Source organism: Canis lupus, chromosome 16, assembly GCF_011100685.1.
Source record: "Canis lupus familiaris isolate Mischka breed German Shepherd chromosome 16, alternate assembly UU_Cfam_GSD_1.0, whole genome shotgun sequence".
In the NCBI taxonomy this organism is placed as follows: domain Eukaryota; kingdom Metazoa; phylum Chordata; class Mammalia; order Carnivora; family Canidae; genus Canis; species Canis lupus.
In genome coordinates this window covers 54,597,926-54,619,732 of record NC_049237.1, presented here as the reverse complement: position 1 = coordinate 54,619,732, position 21,807 = coordinate 54,597,926, and the positions used below count along the sequence as shown (strand labels likewise).

The 21,807-nt window shown below is 39.3% G+C and overlaps 2 protein-coding genes across 2 annotated transcripts in view; one reads left to right on the top strand and one right to left on the bottom strand.

Moving 5' to 3' along the window:
- GPM6A (glycoprotein M6A) overlaps positions 1-21,807 on the bottom strand; it is a 331,272-nt gene that overhangs the window by 268,004 nt on the left and 41,461 nt on the right. The window lies entirely within an intron of this gene.
- Positions 20,558-21,456, top strand: LOC609081 (small acidic protein-like). Its single transcript, XM_038560511.1, has one exon. The coding sequence runs from the start codon at positions 20,562-20,564 to the stop codon at positions 21,138-21,140; it is 579 nt and encodes a 192-aa protein (XP_038416439.1). The 5' UTR covers positions 20,558-20,561; the 3' UTR covers positions 21,141-21,456.

Below are 21,807 nucleotides of genomic sequence, written 5' to 3'. Positions count from 1 at the left end.
AGAAGAACAAGTGACTGACATAGAAGACAAGTGGATGGCAAGGATGGAAACTGAGGAAAAAAGAGAAAGACAAAAGACCATGAGGATAGGTTAATGGAAATAAATGACAGCCTCAGAAGGAAAAATCTACATTTAATTGGGGTTCCCGAGGGTGCCCAAAGGGACAGAGGTCCAGAAACTGTATTTGAACAAATCATAGCTGAGAACTTCCCTAACTTGGGAAGGGAAACAGGCATTCAGATCCAGGAGATAGAGAGATCCCCCCCTAAAATCCATAAAAACCGCTCAATACCTCGATATTTAATAGTGAGGCTTGCAAATTCCAAAGATAAGGAGAAGATCCTTAAAGCAGCAAGAGACAAGAAATCACTAACTTTTATGGGGAGAAGCATTAGGACAACAGCAGACCTCTCCACAGAGACCTGGCAGGCCAGAAAGGGCCAGCAGGATATAGTCGAGGTCCTAAATGAGAAGAACCTGCAGCCCAGAATACTTTATCCAGCAAGGCTCTCATTCAGAATAGGAGAGATAAAGAGCTTCCAAGACAGGCAGGAACTGAAAGAATATGTGATCACCGAGCCAGTCTTACCAGAAATATTAAGGGGGACCCTGTAAAAGAAAGAGGAAGTCCAAGGAAACAATCCACAAAAACATTGACCAAATAGGTATCATGATGACACTAAATTCTTATCTTTCAATAGTTACTCTGAACGTGAATGGGCTTAATGACCCCATCAGAAGGTGCAGGGTTTCAGACTGGATAAAAAAGCAAGACCCATCTATTTACTGTCTCCAAGAGACTCATTTTAGACATAAGGACACCTACAGCCTGAAAATAAAAGGTTGGAGAACCATGTACCATTCAAATGGTCCTCAAAAGAAAGCAGGGGTAGCCATCCTTATATCAGAGAAATTAAAGTTTGTCCCAAAGACTGTAGTAAGAGATGAAGAGGGACACTATATGATACTTAAAGGATCTATCCAACTAGAGGACCTAACAATCATGAACATTTATGCCCCGAATGCGGGAGCCGCCAACTATATCAATCAATTAATAACCCAAGTTAAGACATACATAGATAATAATATACTTACACTTGGTGACTGGAAATATAGTGCTTTCTACAATCGACAGGTCTTCTAAGAACAACATATCCAAAGAAATAAGAGCTTTAAATGCTACACTGGACCAGATGGATTTCACAGATATCTACATAACTTTACATCCAAACACAACTGAATACACATTCTTCTCAAGTGCACATGGAGCTTTCTCTAGAATAGACCACATACTGGGTCAGAAATCAGGTCTTAACTGATACCAAAAGATCGATTTTAAAAACTTATTATGGGCAGCTATATACCAATAAATTAGGCCATCTAGAAGAAATTGACACATTTCTGGAAAACCACAAACTACCAAAACTAGAACAGAAAGAATTAAAAAACCTGAACAGGCCGATAACCAGGGAGGAAATTGAAGCAGTCATCAAAAACCTCCCAAGACACAGAAGTCCAGGGCTAGATGGTTTCCCAGGGGAATTTTATCAAATGTTTATAGAAGAAACCATACCTATTCTACTAAAGCTGTTCCAAAAGATAGATATGGAGAACTTCCAAACTTGTTCTATGAGGCCAGCATCACCTTAATTCCACAACAAGACAAAGACTCCACCAAAAAGGAGAATTACAGACCAATATCCCTGATGAACATGGATGCAAACATTCTCAACAAGATAATGGCCAATAGGATCCCACAATACTTTAAGAGGATTATTCACCATGACCAAGTGGGATTTATCCCCGGGATGCAAGGCTGGTTCAACACTCGGAAAACAATCAATGTGATTCATCATATCAGGAAGAGAAAAAAACAAGAACCATATGATCCTCTCAATAGATGCAGAGATAGCATTTGACAAAATACAGGATCCATGCCTGATCAAAACTCTTGAGAGTGTAGGGATAGAGGGAACATTCCTCAGCATCTTAAAAGCCATCTATGAAAAGCCCACAGCAAATATCATTCTCAGTGGGGAAACACTGGGAGCCTTTTCCCTAAGATCAGGAACGAGACAGGGATGTCCACTCTCACCACTGCTATTCAACATAGCACTAGAAGTCCTAGCCTCAGCAATCAGACAACAAAAAGAAATAAAAGGCATTCAAATTGGCAAAGAAGAAGTCAAACTCTCCCTCTTCGCAGATGACATGATACTCTACATAGAAAACCCAAAAGCCTCCACCCCAAGATTGCTAGAACTCATACAGCAATTTGGCAGTGTGGCAGGATACAAAATCAATGCCCAGAAGTCAGTCACATTTCTATACACTAACAATGAGAGTGAAGAAAGAGAAATTAAGGAGTCAATCCCATTTACAATTGCACCCAAAAGCATAAGATACCTAGGAATAAACCTAACCAAAGAGGTAAAGGATCTATACCCTAAAAACTACAGAACACTTTTGAAAGAAATTGAGGAAGACACAAAGAGATGGAAAAATATTCCATGCTCATGAATTGGAAGAATTAATATTGTGAAAATGCCAATGCTACCCAGGGCAATTTACACGTTCAATGCAATCCCTATCAAAATACCATGGACTTTCTTCAGAGAGTTGGAACAAATCATCTTAAGATTTGTGTGGAATCAAAAAAGACCCAAAATAGCCAGGGGAATTTTGAAAAAGAAAACCATATCTGGGGGCATCACAATGCCAGATTTCAGGTTGTACTACAAAGCTGTCATCATCAAGACAGTGTGGTCCTGGCACAAAAACAGACACATAAATCCATGGAACAGAAGAGAGAATCCAGAAGTGGACCCTCAACTTTATGGTCAAATAACATTCAAGAAAACAGGAAAGACTACCCACTGGAAAAAAGACAGTCTCTTCAATAAATGGTGCTTGGAAAATTGGACATCCACATGCAGAATGAAACTAGACCAATTCTCTTACACCAGACACAAAGATAAACTCAAAATGGATGAAAGATCTAAATGTGAGACAAGATTCCATCAAAATCTAGGAGGAGAACACAGGCAACACCCTTTTTGAACTCAGCCACAGTAACTTCTTGCAAGATACATCCATGAAGGCAAGAGAAACAAAAGCAAAAATGAACTCTTGGGACTTCATGAAGATAAGAAGCTTCTGCACAGCAAAAGAAACAGTCAACAAAACTCAAAGACAACTGACAGAATGGGAGAATATATTTGCAAATGACGTATCAGATAAAGGGCTAGCATCCAAGATCTGTAAAGAACTTATTAAACTCAACAGCAAAGAAACAAACAATCCAATCCTGAAATGGGCAAAAGACATGAAGAGAAATCTCACAGAGGAAGACATAGACATGGCCAAGAAGCACATGAGAAAATGCTCCGCATCACTGGCCATTAGGGAAATACAAATCAAAACCACAATGAGATCCCACCTCACCCCAGTGAGAATGGGGAAAATTGACAAGGCAGGAAACCACAAATGTAGGATAGGATGTGGAGAAAGGGGAACCCTTCTGCACTGTTGGTGGGAATCTGACCTGGTGCGGCCACTCTGGAAAACTGTGTGGAGGTTCCTCAAAGAGTTAAAAATAGATCTGCCCTCTGACCCAGCAATTGCACTGTTAGGGATTTACCCCAAAGATACAGATGCAGTGAAACGCCGGGACCCCTGCACCCCAATGTTTATAGCAGCAATGTCCACTATAGCCACACTGTGGAAGGAGCCTCAGTGTCCATCGACAGATGATGGATAAAGAAGCTGTGGTTTCTGTATACAATGGAACGTTCCTCAGCCATTAGAAATGACAAACACCCACCATTTGCTTCGACTGGAGGGTATTGTTGCTGAGTGAAATAAGTCAATTGGAGAAGGACAAACATTATATGGTCTCATTCATTTGGGGAATATAAAAAATAGTGAAAGGGAATAAAGGGGAAAGGAGAAAAAATGAGTGGGAAATATCAGAAAGGGAGACAGAACATGAGAGACTCCTAACTCTTGGAAACGAACAAGGGGTGGTGGAAAGGGAGGTGGGCAGGGGTGGGGGTGACTGGGTGATGGGCACTGAGGGAGGCACTTGATGGGATGAACACTGGGTGTTATGCTATATGTTGGCAAATTAAACTCCAATAAAAAAATGAAAATATCTTCTTCCTAATAAAGAATGATTTTAATTTAATATTAAAAAATAGATTATAAAAAGAGATAAAGAGGGACACTATGTAGTAATAAAGGTGACAATCCAACTAGAGGATATAACAATTATGAATATTTATGCACCCCAAATGACAGCATCCAAATACATAAAACTGTTAGTAACAACCATAATGGAACTAATTGATGATATTACAATAAAAGCATGGGACTTTAACATTCCACTTAAATCGATGGACAGATCATCCAGACAATCAACATGGAAATAGTGGCTTTGAATGACACAGTGGACCAGAAGGATTCAACAGACAATTCAGAATAGTCAATCCTAAAACAGCAGAATACACATTCTTTTCTAGTGCACATGGAACATTTTCCAGAAGAGATCACATATTAGGTCACAAAATAAGTCTTAACAAGAAGAATTAGAAAATTGGAATAGACCAATCACCAGCAATGAAATTGAATCAGTAACCAAAATAAAACCCAAAAACAAAAGTCCAGGACCAGATAGCTTCACAGGTGAATTTACAGAGAAGTTAATACCTATTCTTCTCAAACTATTCCAAAAAATACAAGAAAGAAAACTTCCAAATTCATTCTATGAGGCCAGATATCATCCTGACACCAAAACCCAGATAAAAACACCAAAAATATACACACAAAAAAGAACTACACACCAATATCTCTCATGAATATAGATGCAAAAATCTTTAGCAACCCGGATCCAATAATGTATTAAAAAAATCATACACCATGACCAAGTGGAATTTACTCCCAGGATGCAAGGGTGGTTTAACATTCACAAAACAATCAATGTGATATGTCACATCAATAAGAGAAAGGATAAAAAACATATGATCATTTCAAAAGAAACAGAAAAAGCATTCAACAAGTACAGCATTCATTCATGATAAAAAGCCTGTGCAAAGTAGGTCTACAGGGGAATATATCAACATAACAAAGGCCTTATTGTGAAAAACCTACAGCCAACCTCATATTCAATGATGAGAAACCTAGAGCTTTTCCCCTAAGGTCAGGAACAAGACAAGGATGTCCACTCTCCCACGTTTATACAATATAGTACTGGAAGTCCTGGCAACAGCAATTAGACAACACAAAGAAATAAAAGGTATCCACGTTGATAAGGAAGAAGTAAAACTCAAATTATGTTCAGATGACATGATACCATATATAGAGTACCCTAAAGACTCCACCAAAAAACTACTAGAACTGATAATTTAGTAAAGTCCCAGGATACAGAATCATTGTACAGAAATCTGTTGCATTTCTATACACTAATAATGAAGCAGCAGAAAGTGAAATTAAGAAAGCAATACTATTTGTAACTGTACAAAAAATAATAAAATATCTAGGAATAAACATAACCAAAGAGGTAAAACTATAAAACACTGACTTTGGACACAAAGAAATGGAAAGACATTCCATGTTCATGAGTTAGAAGAACAAATATTGTTTAAATGTCTATACTACCCAAAGCAACCTACAGGTTTAATAAAATCCTTGTCAAAATACCAATAGCATTTTTCGCAGAACTAGGACAAACAATTCTAAAGTTTGTATGAAACTGCAAAAGATCTCAAACAGCCAAAGCAATCTTGAAAAAGAGAAACAAAACTCGAGGCATCACAGTTCCAGATTTCAAGTTATACTACAAGAGAGCAATAATTAAAACAGTATGGTACTGGCACAAAAATAGACACATAGATCAATGGAATAGAACAGAAAACCCAGAGATAAACCTATAATTATAGGTTTGTCCATTAATTTGTCCATTAATCTTGCAAAGGACAAATGAACATACAATGGGAAATATAGATATATATTTTTATAAATATATTTTATTTATATATATTTTATTTTTATTAAATATATAAATATTATATAAATATATAATGGAATATTACTAAGCCATAAAAAGAACAAAATCTTGATATTTGCAATAACATGGATGGAACTAGAGAGTATAACCCTAAGTGAAATAAATCAAGCCCGAGAAAGACAAATGCCAAATGACTTCACTCATCTGTGGAATTTAAGAAACAAAACAGTAAAGAAAAAAAGAGACAGAGAGAAAGAAAGAAATAAAGAGATCTACCAAAAAACAGACTCTTAACTATAGGAAACACTCATGGTTACCAGAGGAAAGTGGGAGATGGGGAAAATAAGGGTTGGAATCAGAGTACACTTATAGGATTAAAAAAAAAAAACTAAAATAGAAAAAAATACTTTGAAAATGCTTGCACTTAAAAATGTCAACCTTGTTTACAATTGTCAATTGACACTATGTGCATAGAAGTCTAAATTGCATATGTTACACCTTAAAGATTGGGGTTAGAATTCAGAGCGTTCTGAGGAAGACCTAATGTTCTTCCAGCAAATACAATTAATGTCATTCAGCTGCTGCAGTGTCAGAAGAATAACAAAGAATCCTGAAAAAAAAAGACCAGATAAGCTCACGTAGTCATCTTCATGTCTACAATTTCATTTCTGGAGTATTTAAAATCGTGAACTGTTCCATAATCTGTATTCATTCTGATGGAAAACCTGTTATCCAGATTAAGAGACATTTGTCTCTTTCAAATCAGCATAGCTACATTTAATAGAATTATGCTTTGCCAGCTGATTTACATTTCCTGCCACACATTTTAAAAACACAAATAAAAAGCCACTAAATATGTCTTCCCCAATTAAAGAGAGGCCACTCTTCACCAATTTATATAGCAATTAAGTAGTTCACTTATGTTAAAGCTATTTCAATTAGCAACATAATATACTCATTATATGTGCCCATTAACTGTAATATAAGTCTACCAGATGGAAAAAGTCAGAATAAAATGGAGTTGGAAGCTAAAACTCATTTTGCAAAAAACTACAAATGAATGGATACATATCTTGGCCCAGAACTCAGAGTAACATGGTTTTAAACAAAAGCAACAGGAAAAAGGATCTAGTCTTTGTAGCAGGATCTGTTACATGTTTTTATTCTACAGTTGTCTGCTTCAGTCCACATAGACAGAAAAACACTTAGTTTGGTGGCCATAGTTCTCCCATAAACATAAATGGAACTGTAGGGTCCCATTCTAGGCCACATACATGGTTTCTGGGTAAATGTGCACATGCCATAAAGATCCCATGCCAGTTAAGGTCGGAACACAGCAACATGATGACCAAACAAGGTCAGATCAATGATGATTCACTGGTCCATTTACGATTTTCTAATAAAATACAATTTGTCTGATTGTGATCAGTTTGATCAGTGAAGTTGAAAATGCCTGTTGGACTAGCAGTTAGGAAACACATAAGAGGTTTTAGAACCAGAGGAATCATGGAAACACCATACATTGCCTCTGAAATGTTATGTTGACCTGTGTAAATATGATTCAAATATGCTTCAGAGCATAATCACAATAACATGAAATGAAAATTACTTTGCACAACCTAACAGAAAACATTCACCTATAGGCTTGGGGAAACATATATTGTAATTTTGTGAGGACAACTACTGCTCTCTTGGTTTTTCGAACATTTTATTAAGGCAGGAATAAAGGGTAATAGATTTTAATAATAAAAATAATGGCATTTTCACATTAGCAATAAAAGTGTTCATAGAAGTTATTATATTCTAAAATCTCTGTTGCTTATAATAATTTGTTGATATTTTAAAATAGCTACTCAGCTACAAAATAATCATGAAAATGAACAGGCATGCCTATAACATATTTTTGGTATCTGCTCTTGACTATATCGATATAATTAGGGTTACTGGAATGGACACTAAAAAGCCATACTTAATTCTGGTTAGTTTTCTATCTCATTGCATGATGTTGGGAGTAATTACCTAGTGTCACTGACATACAAGAGTTTCACACACATTGAAGAATAATGGTTTGTAGTAAGTGATCTCCAAGACCCTTCAAAAATTCAAGAGAGGGGATTCTAATGTAAATTGCCCATTTAAAAAAAAATATGAATGCTCAAATAGTGGTTTCTAATTACAGCAATCTAACAATGTTGGTTTCTAAATGATGAATATCCTTTTAGTAATATTTTCTCACAGGAAAAGAATGTTAAATGTGTATAAATTGCTATTAATTAACATGTTAGGGATAATACTAATGATGTATCATTTGCACTAAAGCTTCATCTCTTAAAAACTTTCTGTATTGCTTATTTTTACATCAGTCCACTTCAGAGACTTATTTTCATTTTAATAATAAATAGCAGAAAATAACAGATTTAAAATTATGTACAAATGTCTTCTTCAGAATATCTGGTAATAAAGTGCCAAAAAACAAGCTACAAGCTGTTTGTGGCCTAAGATATGCAAAGAATTAATTTTTGTGCTGGCATATACTGTAATTAGAAATGGCTCTGTGCATCATGATTAAACCAGTAACTATGGTAACGAAAGCAGAAAAGCACAGTGCAAAAGGAGAGAGCCCAAATAAGCCAATGATAACGCTGTTTTTCATCTGTTTATTTTTAAAGTCTTTGTAATAAGGAGAACTCTCTATAAAATGCATATTAATTTTATTCCAATTCCTATCATTCATTGACAATAGATTTAAACGTATCATTCCTTAACTATACACACAGACACACACACGTGGACACACACAGTATCACTGAGAACAGACTCAGATTATTTCCACGTTTAGAAAGCAACATACAATTCTTTTAAAATATTATCAGGGGGACCCCATTACTATCCTTGTGCATCGCCCTTGTTTTTGCAGGACTGCACGGAAACAATGACAGAGCAGAAAATTCAAGTAAGAAATGCACAGTTTTTGGAGTCGGCCTTTTTGACACAAATTGATAGCAAAACCACCTGTTTGTTAGTTGGATAAGGCAACAAGTTGCCGTGACTAGGCCATGAACACGAGTAGAAAGGACAACCACCACCAACACATTTCCTAATGACTGCGTATAAGCTTCCACCATGTGCAATCTGTTAGGGGACACAGATACAGATGCCTCAGTTTCCAAGACCTGGAATCTTGGAGCTCCATGTACATTTTTTTGGTCTCAAAACCGTGACAGAACATGAGGAATATTTAGAACAGTTTTAAAGAACATCAATCAAAACTGTTGAAAAGTATAAAAAGTAAGCCATTTGAGAAGAGGTAGTTTTTAAAAAATCATGCATGGAGGCTAGAAATGACTCTGAGGAAGCCAAGTATGTGAGTGTGAACAGCAGCTATCTGTTTGTGGAAGACTGAACAAGATGGAATAAGGCCAATTTGAGGAAAACTAATTTATGAAACAACTTCTCATTGTATAGATGTAAGAAACGGAATATATCACTGCACAAGCTGTAGAATCAAATTGAATTTGATTTAAAAAGACATAAAACATCACATTTTTGTTTAGCACAAGAGCTCACTAAACATTCTCCCCAAATGTTTAAAATTTATGATTCTTTAATAGAGCATCTATATAAAAAATTGAAAATCTTTTACCAACCTTATTTCAACGTGAAATAAACTAGGAGGTTAAATGATGATTTCCAAGATGGAAAAATGAGTAAGACAGGGCAACAAAGACCACAGAAAGATTCAGCAAACCTATTTAAACAACTAACACCAATTCGTTGATGTTATTAATAACATTTTCCATTGATTGATTTGTTGTGTCAACCAGTATGAAGCCATGAGCAAGCACCTTGTTGGGTTCTGGGATCCAAGTGTGAATAAGAGGGACAGATCTCTCTTCCCTTGTAGTTTCCATTCTTGTGAGGGACACAGACAGTGAATTAGCAAATAAATAGATTACACAGCAATTCAGGTTTTCATAAGAGGTTTGGAGTAAATAAATGAGTGATGTGACAAAGATTAGGTGTCAAAAGCCAAAAGCCTACTTGGTTAGTAGATCCAGGGAAGACCTTTTGGAAGTAGATGAGGTTTGAGCCCCTGGGAACCACTGAGGTGCTGAAGAGCGAGCCAAGAATAGGGAAGAGCAAGTCCAACTGCGCAGTGTCAGGAACAGAGAGACGGGAGAGGCCCAACAGGACGCTGCAAAGCTGCAGAGGTGACCAGGGACAGGTAACAGGGGACCTGGCAGGCTGTGCTGGGGTCTGGATTTTTTTAATGTATCAACTATCCCAACAAATTAAAACTCCCCCCCCCCTTTGGGAATGATCTTTTTTATTTTTTATTTTTATTTTTTATTTTTTTATTTTTAGGTATCTGTAAGCCCAACCAAATATGTTTACTCACCCAGAACTTCTCCCCAACTTCCTGCAAGGAAGCCGAGTTTGGAGATTGCTGCTGTTGTAGAAGCAGGTCAGGAAAGCAGGCAAAATCACGTCAAGCGCGCATCTGCAGGAGCTGCAGGTGTGATGGAAGGGGGGGCGCAGGCCTTCTCCTCCACGCCCTGCAAGCCTGGCGCTCCTAAGCATCATCTCCACTCCAATCAACCAGATACCATAAAAGGAGCCAGGACTTTGCCTCCCCCCTTTTCCAAAACTTGAGTGTGGTATACATTTGAAAATCCAGCCAGAAAGAAAGATCAGCTTCTCAATCACTCCAGAGTTTTTTTTTTTTTTTTTTCCAATTCTTTTTAGTTTATTTTCCATGTGAACACTCAGCATCACAATCTCTTCGTGTGATTTTCACAGCCACCACTAGAGGGAAAACTTCTACTGAAAAAGTCACTTAAAAATATTCTTCGTTTGTTTCATAACTCTGAAGAACTCAAAAGCAATGATGTCTCCGAGACCAGACATCACAGAAGCGTCTCATACACCCCACAGGTATTCTGAAATTAGGCCTGAGAACAATTAGCATTTGCGCTATAATATACATTCTGCAAATGCTTTTACAAAATTCATTGCCTCACTTGCTCCTCTGAATAGCGGCTAGCAGAGCAGGTATTAGGACTACTTAGCGAAAATAAAGAACACGATGATTTAACTAAAGACGCTTTAAAGACTTTAACTGCACAATCAATATTAAACTGAGAGCTGAACTTTTTTTCAAAGTCGATTATATCTCCCCATCACTTTTTTTTTTAGGAAAACCAAAAACTTGATAGTCCCAGTTTTCTCATCTTATTCCAAACTTTTAGTAAGACACCAGCAACATGACAGACATCTGTGTATTAGCTAATGCAGATGAGCTTACGAATGAATGAAACAGGAGTGAGTGGAGTTCTACTCTTTCTCAGCAACAGTTCTTCCCAATATCACCCGGCGCAAAAGGATGCCTGTTGACTTTCCATCCCATCTTAGGGTTAGCAGAGGACACCTGAGGATACTATTGGAGCTTAGTAAGCCCTATAAAGAAGGGCAGGACTTGGTAATCCTTTCTCCAAAATTTGGAATCTTTCTGTTACGGACAGAATCTTTGTTTCCCCCCCCCCCCCAAAAAAAATTCATATGTTGGAATCTTAAGCCTCAGTGTGATGGGGGGGGGATGCTTTAGAAGGTGATTTGTTCATGAGGTTGGAGCCCTCGTGAATAGGATTAGTACCCTTTTAAGAAGAGACACAAGAGGGATGATTGTTCTCTTTGCCACGTGAGGCCACAACAAGGAGACCGCCATCTGTGAATCGTGAGAAGGGCCCTCACCCAGAACCCAACCTCCCTCCAGAGCTGTAAGGAATAAATATCTGTTCTTTAAACCATCAGTCTCTGGTAGTTTGCTATGGCAGCCCAAACTGACTAATACACCTCGTTTTGTCCCACCACCTCTACGCTGTTTGACTTTGGAAAATTTAAATTCGGAAATCCTGATTATTCCACCAAATCTTAGCTAAAACTTCATTACAAAGCAAATACAGAAATAAATCACACGGGTCAATACAACCACAGAGGAAATCATCAACAACTAACTAGAAACTAGAAGAGGGGAAAATTAGGGATCTCTGGGGGGCTCAGTGGTTTAGCGCCACCTTCAGCCCAGGGAGTGATCCTGGAGACCCGGGATGGAGTCCCACATCGGGCTCCCTGTATGGAGCCTGCTTCTCCCTCTGCCTGTGTCTCTGCCTCTCTCTCTGTGTGTCTCTCATGAATGAATAAATAAAGTCTTTAAAAAAAAGGGGGGGGGATTATAATTATGATTCCTACCCTTTCCTTTTGCAGGAATCTCGAAACATCAGCCACAATGTTATGCTATAAGCCTATAGCTTCCCATCCAGTAAAATAAAAATATTGATACTGTTACTAATTATAACAATAATTACCACCAATAAATTGTTGGGAGAGTAAGTTAAGGGTAATTGTTGAAATCAATTAATGATTCTTGAAAATAAGTGATATTTTGTGAGAAAGACCAGACACTTTACTATTAGATCGAGAAGGCTGTCTTTGGTGCTGTGATACATGTGGAAATGGGAATGAGGGCAGGAACCCACCCACCTCTTCTTCTATAGGTAAACTCCTTGCCATACAACTAAGGGGTCAAGAAACAGTTCCAAAAATGAATAGTTAATCCAAACTTTCATATAATCCCAACATATCACAAAATATTTTCAAAAGTAATAGCTAGAAACATTAAAGACACTACCGATGGGTGATATGATTACACATGAGATCCACATTCTTTCTTATGCTTTGCTATGATTTCCAATTTGTTTACAATAAAAAATGAATAAAGGGAAAAAAAATTTTTTTTTTTTAAGTCAAGCAAGAGGGCAGCCCAAGTGGTCAGTGATTTAGCGCTGCCTTCAGCCCAGGGCGTGATCCTGGAGACCTTGATCAAGTCCCATGTAGGGCTCCCTGCATGGGGCCTGCTTCTCCCTCTGCCTGTGTCTCTGCCCCTCTCTCTCTCTCTCTCTCTCTCTCTGTGTCTCATGAATAAATAAATAAAATCTTAAAGAAAAAAAATAAAAGTCAAGCAAGAGAAATTTCATACCAAACTTAAAGAGATACTCATAGCTATGTTTGGCATAAATTTTGTGTAAAAAAAGGGGGGAGGCGAGATTTTTAAAAATCCAAGAAGCTAAATAATCAAGCTCTATTAGATCGAATCATACCTAGTACTCTCTGTTTCTTCTTCTTTTTTTTTTTTTTTTATGATAGTCACAGAGAGAGAGAGAGAGAGGCAGAGACACAGGCAGAGGGAGAAGCAGGCTCCATGCACCGGGAGCCCGACATGGGATTCGATCCCAGGTCTCCAGGATCGCGCCCTGGGCCAAAGGCAGGCGCCAAACTGCTGCGCCACCCAGGGATCCCTCTCTGTTTCTTCTTATCAAGAGTTGACCTTAGCAAAGATTCCTTGGAACCAGCACTTTTTAAAAACAAAGGCGAGTCCTGCACCACGTTGACTTAAAATGCATAAAGAAGATAAAACTGAACGGACAGGCTTCACACTATCTGTTCATTCTACACATTTAGTACATTCCTTGAATAGGTGGTATTGCAAGCAGCTCGTTTAAAACCTAACCGGATTACCTGCATTAAGTTTTTTAGATAACAATCCATGACACAGAAGAAGTTACAAAAACAAACCAAACCAAACCAAAAAAAAAACTTACAAAGCTATAGATGCACATATCATATTTCCAATGAATGTTTAAAATCCATGAGGGAAAGGAGAGGAAGTTTTAGTAATCAGATCATGTACAAGCACCATGGAATAACAAATGATTCTGTAAAGAAAAAAAAGGTAAGGACTCCCTCAGAATATCTTAAGAGCACACAGAGCTCACCATGAAGAAAAGTAATTCATTTTATAATGAATTATGAGGGAGGAGGGATAGTCAATACACTTGAACAAAGTTAATATGTTTGCTTTCTGTAGAACTGCGATATTTTAAAAGGCCCATCACCCATCCAGATACAAACATCTAATTATATCATTAGAAAAGAATAAAAATTATATTAGATACGGGTCTACTAGAGCCCTGGTGAGATTTAATAAATGTTGATGTTTATTTAATTTTTTATACACATCATTTTATAACTTTATAAATTAAATATAATTACAAGTGCTGGTGATTCCCAAGACAAAAAATTTCAAGCACGGAACAAGACCTCTTGTATAAATAAAAGGTAATCTTGAAACATGAACACAGGACTTTAGTATTTGAGGATTATGCTTACTTTCAACAAAATGCAAACATTCCAGGTTCAACCACGGGTTTCCAGAAAAGGAATTGCAAAATGACTTCTGGTCATTGAAATGTATTTCAGGAATTTAAAAAAAAAAAAAAAAAAAAAAAGCTTTTAGCTATAACTTTACTCTCAAAGAAACCCGGGACAGTATGTTACAGTCAACAAATTGAGCACTGCCTTTTATTTTTTTGTTTTGTTTTTGTTTTGTTTTGTTTTTTGTTTTTTTGTTTTTGTTTTTTGAGCACTGCCTTTTAATACGATTTTTTGCTATGCCGAAGTGATTAGGTGTGGAGGGGGCAGGGAGGGTGAGAACTGTCCTCACTTTAAGAAAAAAATGTTATCTTAATAAAAGTATTTTAAATGCCTTAAAATAGTTTTAAATGCATTGATTTTTTTCTCACTACCTTAAATGATTAACAGCAAGACCTGATTACTACAACAAAAATTACCCACCATAAGTTCAACTACGTTAATTTCCAAAGTATCAAAAATATTTAGCATTGTCAGACAGTTGAGTTCTCAAAATGGAAATACCTACCAGGGGCTTGAATAACATTGAAATAAAAAACATGGTATTTGCAAGGCTTTTTTTTTTTTTTTTTTCATTCCCACAAATACTCAAAAAGGCTTTTTGATTATGTCAAGCTTCTGTTACAGTAAATGCCACCCCTTCCAAAAAGCCCCTAAAAAAAGAAGTTTCTTTCTTTACAGCCTAAAATTCAATACTCTTCAATGTAAAACGCTGCCGTGTGATTGGAAACCTTCATTTCTCATCCTGCCTCCTGAACTCACCACGGAACAAAACATGTCACCTTTTCAAGATGACTGTGTAACAAGCCATTTTCTATATAAACAGTCTATATGCCTGGAATTTTCAGTAGGAAGAATGAGTAGAAGAACCATATATCATGAATTTTTGCTCTGTAGATACAGTACTGGAAATAGAGTCAAAACAGTAGAAATGGTTATTGATACTTCTCATTCCCATGTCATCAGGTCACTAACAGAAAAGAAATGCAGCCAGAAAGATTTGCAAGAGCCCTGGTCCAGGCGGCAGACCTTCCTCGACTGCATCCACCCTCTACCCCTGACTGCCAAAGAGCTCTTGAACCTCCAAGTGACCTTGATTCAAAATAGAAATACCACCTGAACCGGAAGATTAAGGAAACAATGAGAAATCAGGCATTTAAGGCACATGTAATATACATGGTCAGAACTACCAGCTGAGTACAAACAGGAATGAATTGTATCAATTTTCTGGGGGAAAAAAAAAATTCTGGTTCTATCCCAGAATTATGTAGCTTTGTGTAAGTCTTCACATTTGTATTACTGCAAAGGCTAATTTTATTTGTCATCTCGGAGAATGCTTTTGGAGGACACTGACATTTAAATCAATGACCTCTGGGTAACCAACCTGCCCTCCATTCCATTTCCATTCTGTGAAAGCGTGAACAGAGCAAAAGGACTAGCCTCCCCAAGCAAGAAAGATTTTCTTACCAGACTGCCCTTGGACTTCATCTGCACCATAGACGCTCCTGGGTCTCCAGGTTGCCCACAATGAAGCTTTGGACTTGTCAGTGTCCATAAAACATAAGCTAAGTCTTCATAAGAAACCCCCTTCATACATATCTGACATATATATGATCCATATACTATGTGACATGTGTATGTATATACATATATACATATATATACACATAAGATATATATATCATATAAGATATATGATATATAACCATATATATATATATCTATATATACAATATATATATATCTATGGCTCCATTCCTTCAGAGTACCCTAATACTGATTTGGGTAACTGAGAGTGGTTCTAGAAGAACAGAACCTTAAAGTGACTCTTTTGAAACGGTTCTGGAGTTTCTGGGATTGGCTTTCTAGTCCGATTAGATTTAAGGGCCCTAATGACTATGCTTCTAGTAGGGTGATATATTCTGTGGAACCAGTCAGCCTCTCTCCCCCAGCCACTCCTGTCATCGCCCAATGAAACAATGAACAAAGTAGCCTGGGTGGCAGGGACGTAGGTTACACATGGGCTCGGCCACGTGGACTTCCACTCACCAAGGCTGACCTGGCTACAGCACAAAGTGCCCAATCCGTCAGAAGCATAAGCCAGCGGTGTGCACCCAATGTACTATTGGTTCCTGGAGCCATGAGCCAGCGGGCTTCGTGGTGGCGGGCTGATTACGTTGGATCAGCCATCATGGCATTACGTCCATCATGGCATTACGTCCATCATGGAAGGAGTAGCATTTTGTTCTTACTGGAATAGTAGGAAGGCCAATCCAATCACTTACCTGATATGGATTTACCTTGCTTGTGTGTAATACGTCTGCCCAAACCACCACCCAGGGACTTCCAAACACCTTAGCACTGTCCTGCTGGTCCAACCGCCACTGCTTCTGATAAAGGGACTCCGGTCAAAGCCAACGAAGCATGGCAATGGGCCCGTGCTCGTGAAACTCGGGCTTACCAAGTTCTCCACCACTGGAGCAGCTGGCTCGACAGAACAGTGGCCCAGGCTCCCGAAGACCCGGTTACGGTGCCAACTAGGTGGCCAAACCTCGCAGAGCTGGGGCCCTGGCTTCTCCAGGAGGCCGCACTCGCTCTGAGGCAGCCTCCGAGATGTGGTGCTGTGTCTTCCCATCCACGGGGCCCGAACCCACGGGGCGGAGACTCACTGTTCCACCTGGTGAGGTACAGCACAGGTTTTGCTTCCTGTCCTTAGCACCATACGCTTTGTTGGCCGAGGGGTCTCAGTTCCACAGAGAGGAATGCTTCGACCAGGAGACACGACAGCGACTCCACTGGACTAGAGGTTAAAACTGTCACCCAGCTGTTTCCTGGTGCTCACAGCTCAACTCAGCGGGCAGAGAAGGGAGTCACCATGCTCCCTGGGGTGACTGATCTTGATTACGACGGTTACGTCACGGAAGGTTCTGCACTGACCAAAGACTGCCACGTGCTTTCTTAAGATCTACACTCCTGAACGTATGAAATAAAGGAGGATATCGAAGGGCAGGGAAATTTTATTCGACATCAAACTGTTCCCAGAATTCTATATAGTTTTTGAGGCTGAAGAGCCTATAAGTATACTATGTTGGAACCTTTGCTGGATCATGACAATTCTCCACAGAGAAGCATTCTAAGAGAATAATAATTTGTGCACTAGATGTGAAAATGGCTCAGGAAATAGCATTTTCAGAAACCTAAATTATCTTCATTTTAAGATACGTAGTACAAAGAGTTGTGAAGAGAGAACTTTCTTGCCGCAAGGAACAGCCAAATGCCTGCAAAGCAGGATTTGCAAGAATTTAATGGATGCTTCCCTTAACAGTCATTCCTCTTCGTTGATACAGCATCACTGCTTTCTTAATTGTAACGTGCTACAGAACCCTGAGGTCTGCTGCGCACGTGCAACAGATGGTGTATATTGATGCTAGCATGGTGACTGTTAAAAGGGTTAGGTTAACCCAGTTGGTTTACAATCCTTTTTTTTTTTTTTTAACAGTCATGATAAACACGGGCAGCAATGACAACTGGGTGATAGAAATTTGCACTGAGGGGCATCTGGTTGAGCATCTGCCTTTGGCTCAGAGCATGATCCCAGGGTCCTGGGATCGAGTCCCTCATCAGGCTCCCTGAAGGGAGCCTGCTTCTCCCTCTGCCTGTGTCTCGCCCTCTCTCTGTGTGTCTCTCATGAATAACACATAAAACCTTAAAAAAAAATTTGCACTACTAAATTTCCTTAGCTTTTCTTCTCAACCTACTGTGTACTTTCACTCCTCTTAGGGAGGAGAGTCTAGAGCTACACGAACAAGACTGACTCTAGTCACATGCGGCTATTTAAGTAACTTAGAATAATTAAAATAAAACAAACTAATCCATTTCCTCTGCTGCGCTGGCCACATTTCAGTGGCTCAATAGCCACTGTGTCCAAGGCTCTGGTTTAGGACAGAACATTTTCAACTCTGAAAGTCTACTGGGCAGCCTTCTCCAGTGGCCAAGTGTGTAGTCCCTGCAGCCAGACTGTCCCCGTTCAAATCCCAGTCTCAACACTGAAGAGCTGTATACACTGATGCATGTCTCCTCATTTATGCCTCAGTTTCTCCATCTGTAAGATGAGGATAATAGTATGAATAGAGGTCTAATAAAGATGTGTGCAAAACATTCAGGACAATGACTAGCAAATTTAAACACCTAAGGGCCATCTGTTATTTTCTCACCTAGAGAGTCAAGGAAAGTCCTAGGAAGTCTGAAGATTAGCGAATCTGACACAGTGAGCCAGGCGGTCATCTCTTGAGAGACAGAGATCATCCTTTCTGGTCTCCTTTCCAACATTAAAGGAGATGATACCTTTCTATTTTCTGAGAGCAGGGGCGCCTTGCAAAGTAAGCCTATTAGGTCTCTCTGGTTATCCTTGAAGGTCAGCCTTCAAAGTTCAACTATGTCCCAGTGACAGGGCCTCAGATCCCTCTATTTCTTTGGGTCTTAAACATAATTTGGAATTTAGACATTTTTTGCTTAACTGGGGTGAGAGCGCCGCCTTATCTCAGCATGCAGACCCTGAACAAAGGAGAGATAATCCGGAGCTGAAGTACAGAGCAAGCTGTGCAGGGAGCTGCGAGGGCCTTACGTTATTACCTCAAAAGGAGCGATGATGACCACTCCCATCGATAAGACATCCTCTGTCTTCAAGAGTCCAAGACAAACTGCAATTTTTTTAGAATGCAAGCCAAGGAGGCAAAAACGATTCAATGCCTGAAAGAAGGGTAGGGGGTTCTTGACCCAGAGATAATCTACCACGAGGCAAAGCCCACACTCGGCATCCCTGCTCTTCAGGCTAAATCTGGACAGCAAGAGCAAGGGACAGCTTTTCTATTTATGCCAATGAGCTACACACTGTACCTAATCCTGGAGTTCACAGAGGAAAGGAGAATCTAATAAGTCCATTTTTTAAAAAATAGCTTATTTAAATATCTTGTGTCCTTTGCTTTATTCAACAAATGTGCAATAGCTAGTAGAAAATATGTTTTTAAAAACTGGAACATGGTAGACTTACAGAACCAGGTGACCCAGGTTCAAATCCCAGCCGTGCAACTCCCCAGCTAGAGCTTTGCGGTAAAAGAAATAATAGATAATAATAACAATATTATTTTGATCCTGATTGTACTGAACCCAGCTAATCCAGGAAAGCAACAGAAACTGTGTCTGGCCTCAAACCCGTGCTCACATATAACATTAGCTCTCATGTATCTTGATCACCACGGAGGTAAAGTAAAATCTTTTCAGGTGGAGGTCATTTTAAGGGTTCTCAGTTTTTATTTTTGGCAATCGACCTCTGATACACCTGATTATTAAATCACTTGGCTCCGCTCTTAACCCGTGATAAAAAGTGACTTCATTCCAAGTGATTATTAAGAGATATAATTCCAAATCACTGCAGTTTGATAGTAATAACAATAAAAAATGGTTTAGTAGGGATCCCTGGGTGGCGCAGCGGTTTGGCACCTGCCTTTGGCCCAGGGCGCGATCCTGGAGACCCGGAATCGAATCCCACGTCGGGCTCCCGCTGCATGGAGCCTGCTTCTCCCTCTGCCCATGTCTCTGCCTCTCTCTCTCTCTCTCTCTCTCTCTGTGACTATCATAAATAAATAAAAATTTTAAAAAATGGTTTAGTAAAAAAAGTATGGGTGGATCCTGCCTTTGCCAGTGTAATGAATCAGCTATCCAGTCCTGCGAGTCTCTACCCAGTTTGGGATGGAGCCAGGATGGAGCCACATGGTGGTGTGTGTGGGGTGGCATGCCTCGTCTCCTTCCAGCTGTCTTCGGTGACATTGAAATCAGCATTTGGGGAAATATTTACACCATGAAAATGGATGAGTATTTCAGTGAGGGTTTTCCCCCATCCTCACCAGAGAACAGGCTGTTCAACCTTTACCGTAGGGGTGCCTGGGTGGCTCCATGAGTTATGCTTCTGCCTCTTGGTTTTGGTTCAGGTTGGGATCTCATGAGTCCTGTTGCAGAGCCCCTTGTCGAACCCCTTGTCTATCCCTGAATCCAGCCCTGTGTCGGGTTCTCCACTGGGAAGGGAGAATCCTTGAAGATTCTCTCCCTCTGCACCCCCACTCTCTCTCAAATCAATCAATCCATCTTTAAAACAAAAACAAGGAGAAGGCCTGGAGGGGCTCTGCGTTCTGGAGTGGTGCTGCTCGGGCCGGGGGCAGGTTGCAGGCTGCTGGCGCCGCTGCTGAAGAGAGAACGGGAGGGGGTTCGGCGTTTGCTGTCAGGGGTCCCAGCAATGATGAGCACTGCCAGGGAGTCCCATCCGCATGGGGTGAAGCGTTCAGCCTCCCCAGACGACGATCTTGGATCTAGCAATTGGGAAGCAGCAGACTTAGGTAATGAAGAAAGAAAACAGAAGTTCTTGAGATTTATGGGTGCAGGAAAGAAAGAACATACTGGCAGTCTTGTTATAGGAGACCACAAATCAACATCTCACTTCCGAACAGGGGAAGAAGACAAGAAAATTAATGAAGAACTGGAGTCTCAATATCAGCAAAGTATGGACAGTAAATTATCAGGAAGATATCGACGACATTGTGGACTTGGCTTCGGTGAGGTAGAAGATCATGATGGAGAAGGTGATGTGGCTGGAGATGATGATGATGATGATGATGATGATGATGATGATGATGATGATGATTCACCTGATCCTGAAAGTCCAGATGACTCTGAAAGTGATTCAGAGTCAGAGAAAGAAGAGTCTGCTGAAGGACTCCAAGCTACTGAGCACCCTGATGAAGTGGAGGATCCCAAAGACAAAAAAGATGCAAAAAGCAACTATAAAATGATGTTTGTTAAATCCAGTGGTTCATAACTCCCAAACACTTAGTCTTTGTATTAAAAGTAAGCCTTATTGCTATAATGCACAGTGGAGGACTGCTTATAGAGCACAGACCTTTGTATTATAATTTTTAAAAAGGCCCTTTTAAATAATTACAAAGAGTGCTTGCTTTCAGATGCCATGGATTACACTTTTATGGGCATGACTATAACCATTTTTGTAAAGAGTAAGAGTTGTATAAAATAAGAAATAAATACAATACTCAATTTCCTCTCATATTAGCATCATCAAATTCTAATCTCACCTTTTTACCCTTCAGATAGTTATGGAGGAGACTCTTTTCTGTGGTAGCTGTTTCATCTTTTTTGTTCCTTCATATTTTTCTCTTATAGGTTTATCTGATACTGTGATGTGTTCATGAAATATATTCAGTTATTTATTTATTTTTTTAAATAAATTTTTATTTATTTATGATAGTCACACAGAGAGAGAGAGAGGCAGAGACACAGGCAGAGGGAGAAGCAGGCTCCATGCACCGGGAGCCCGACGTGGGATTCGATCCTGGGTCTCCAGGAACACGCCCTGGGCCAAAGGCAGGCGCCAAACCGCTGCGCCACCCAGGGATCCCAAAATATTCAGTTATTATACTTTGCTGTAGTAGAACTATTCATCATGGATATTTCTGCTGCCAATAACTAAA

Bases quoted from the DNA above. Each gene is read 5' to 3' on its own strand.
- LOC609081 (XM_038560511.1), top strand. From the start codon at position 20,562: ATGATGAGCACTGCCAGGGAGTCCCATCCGCATGGGGTGAAGCGTTCA.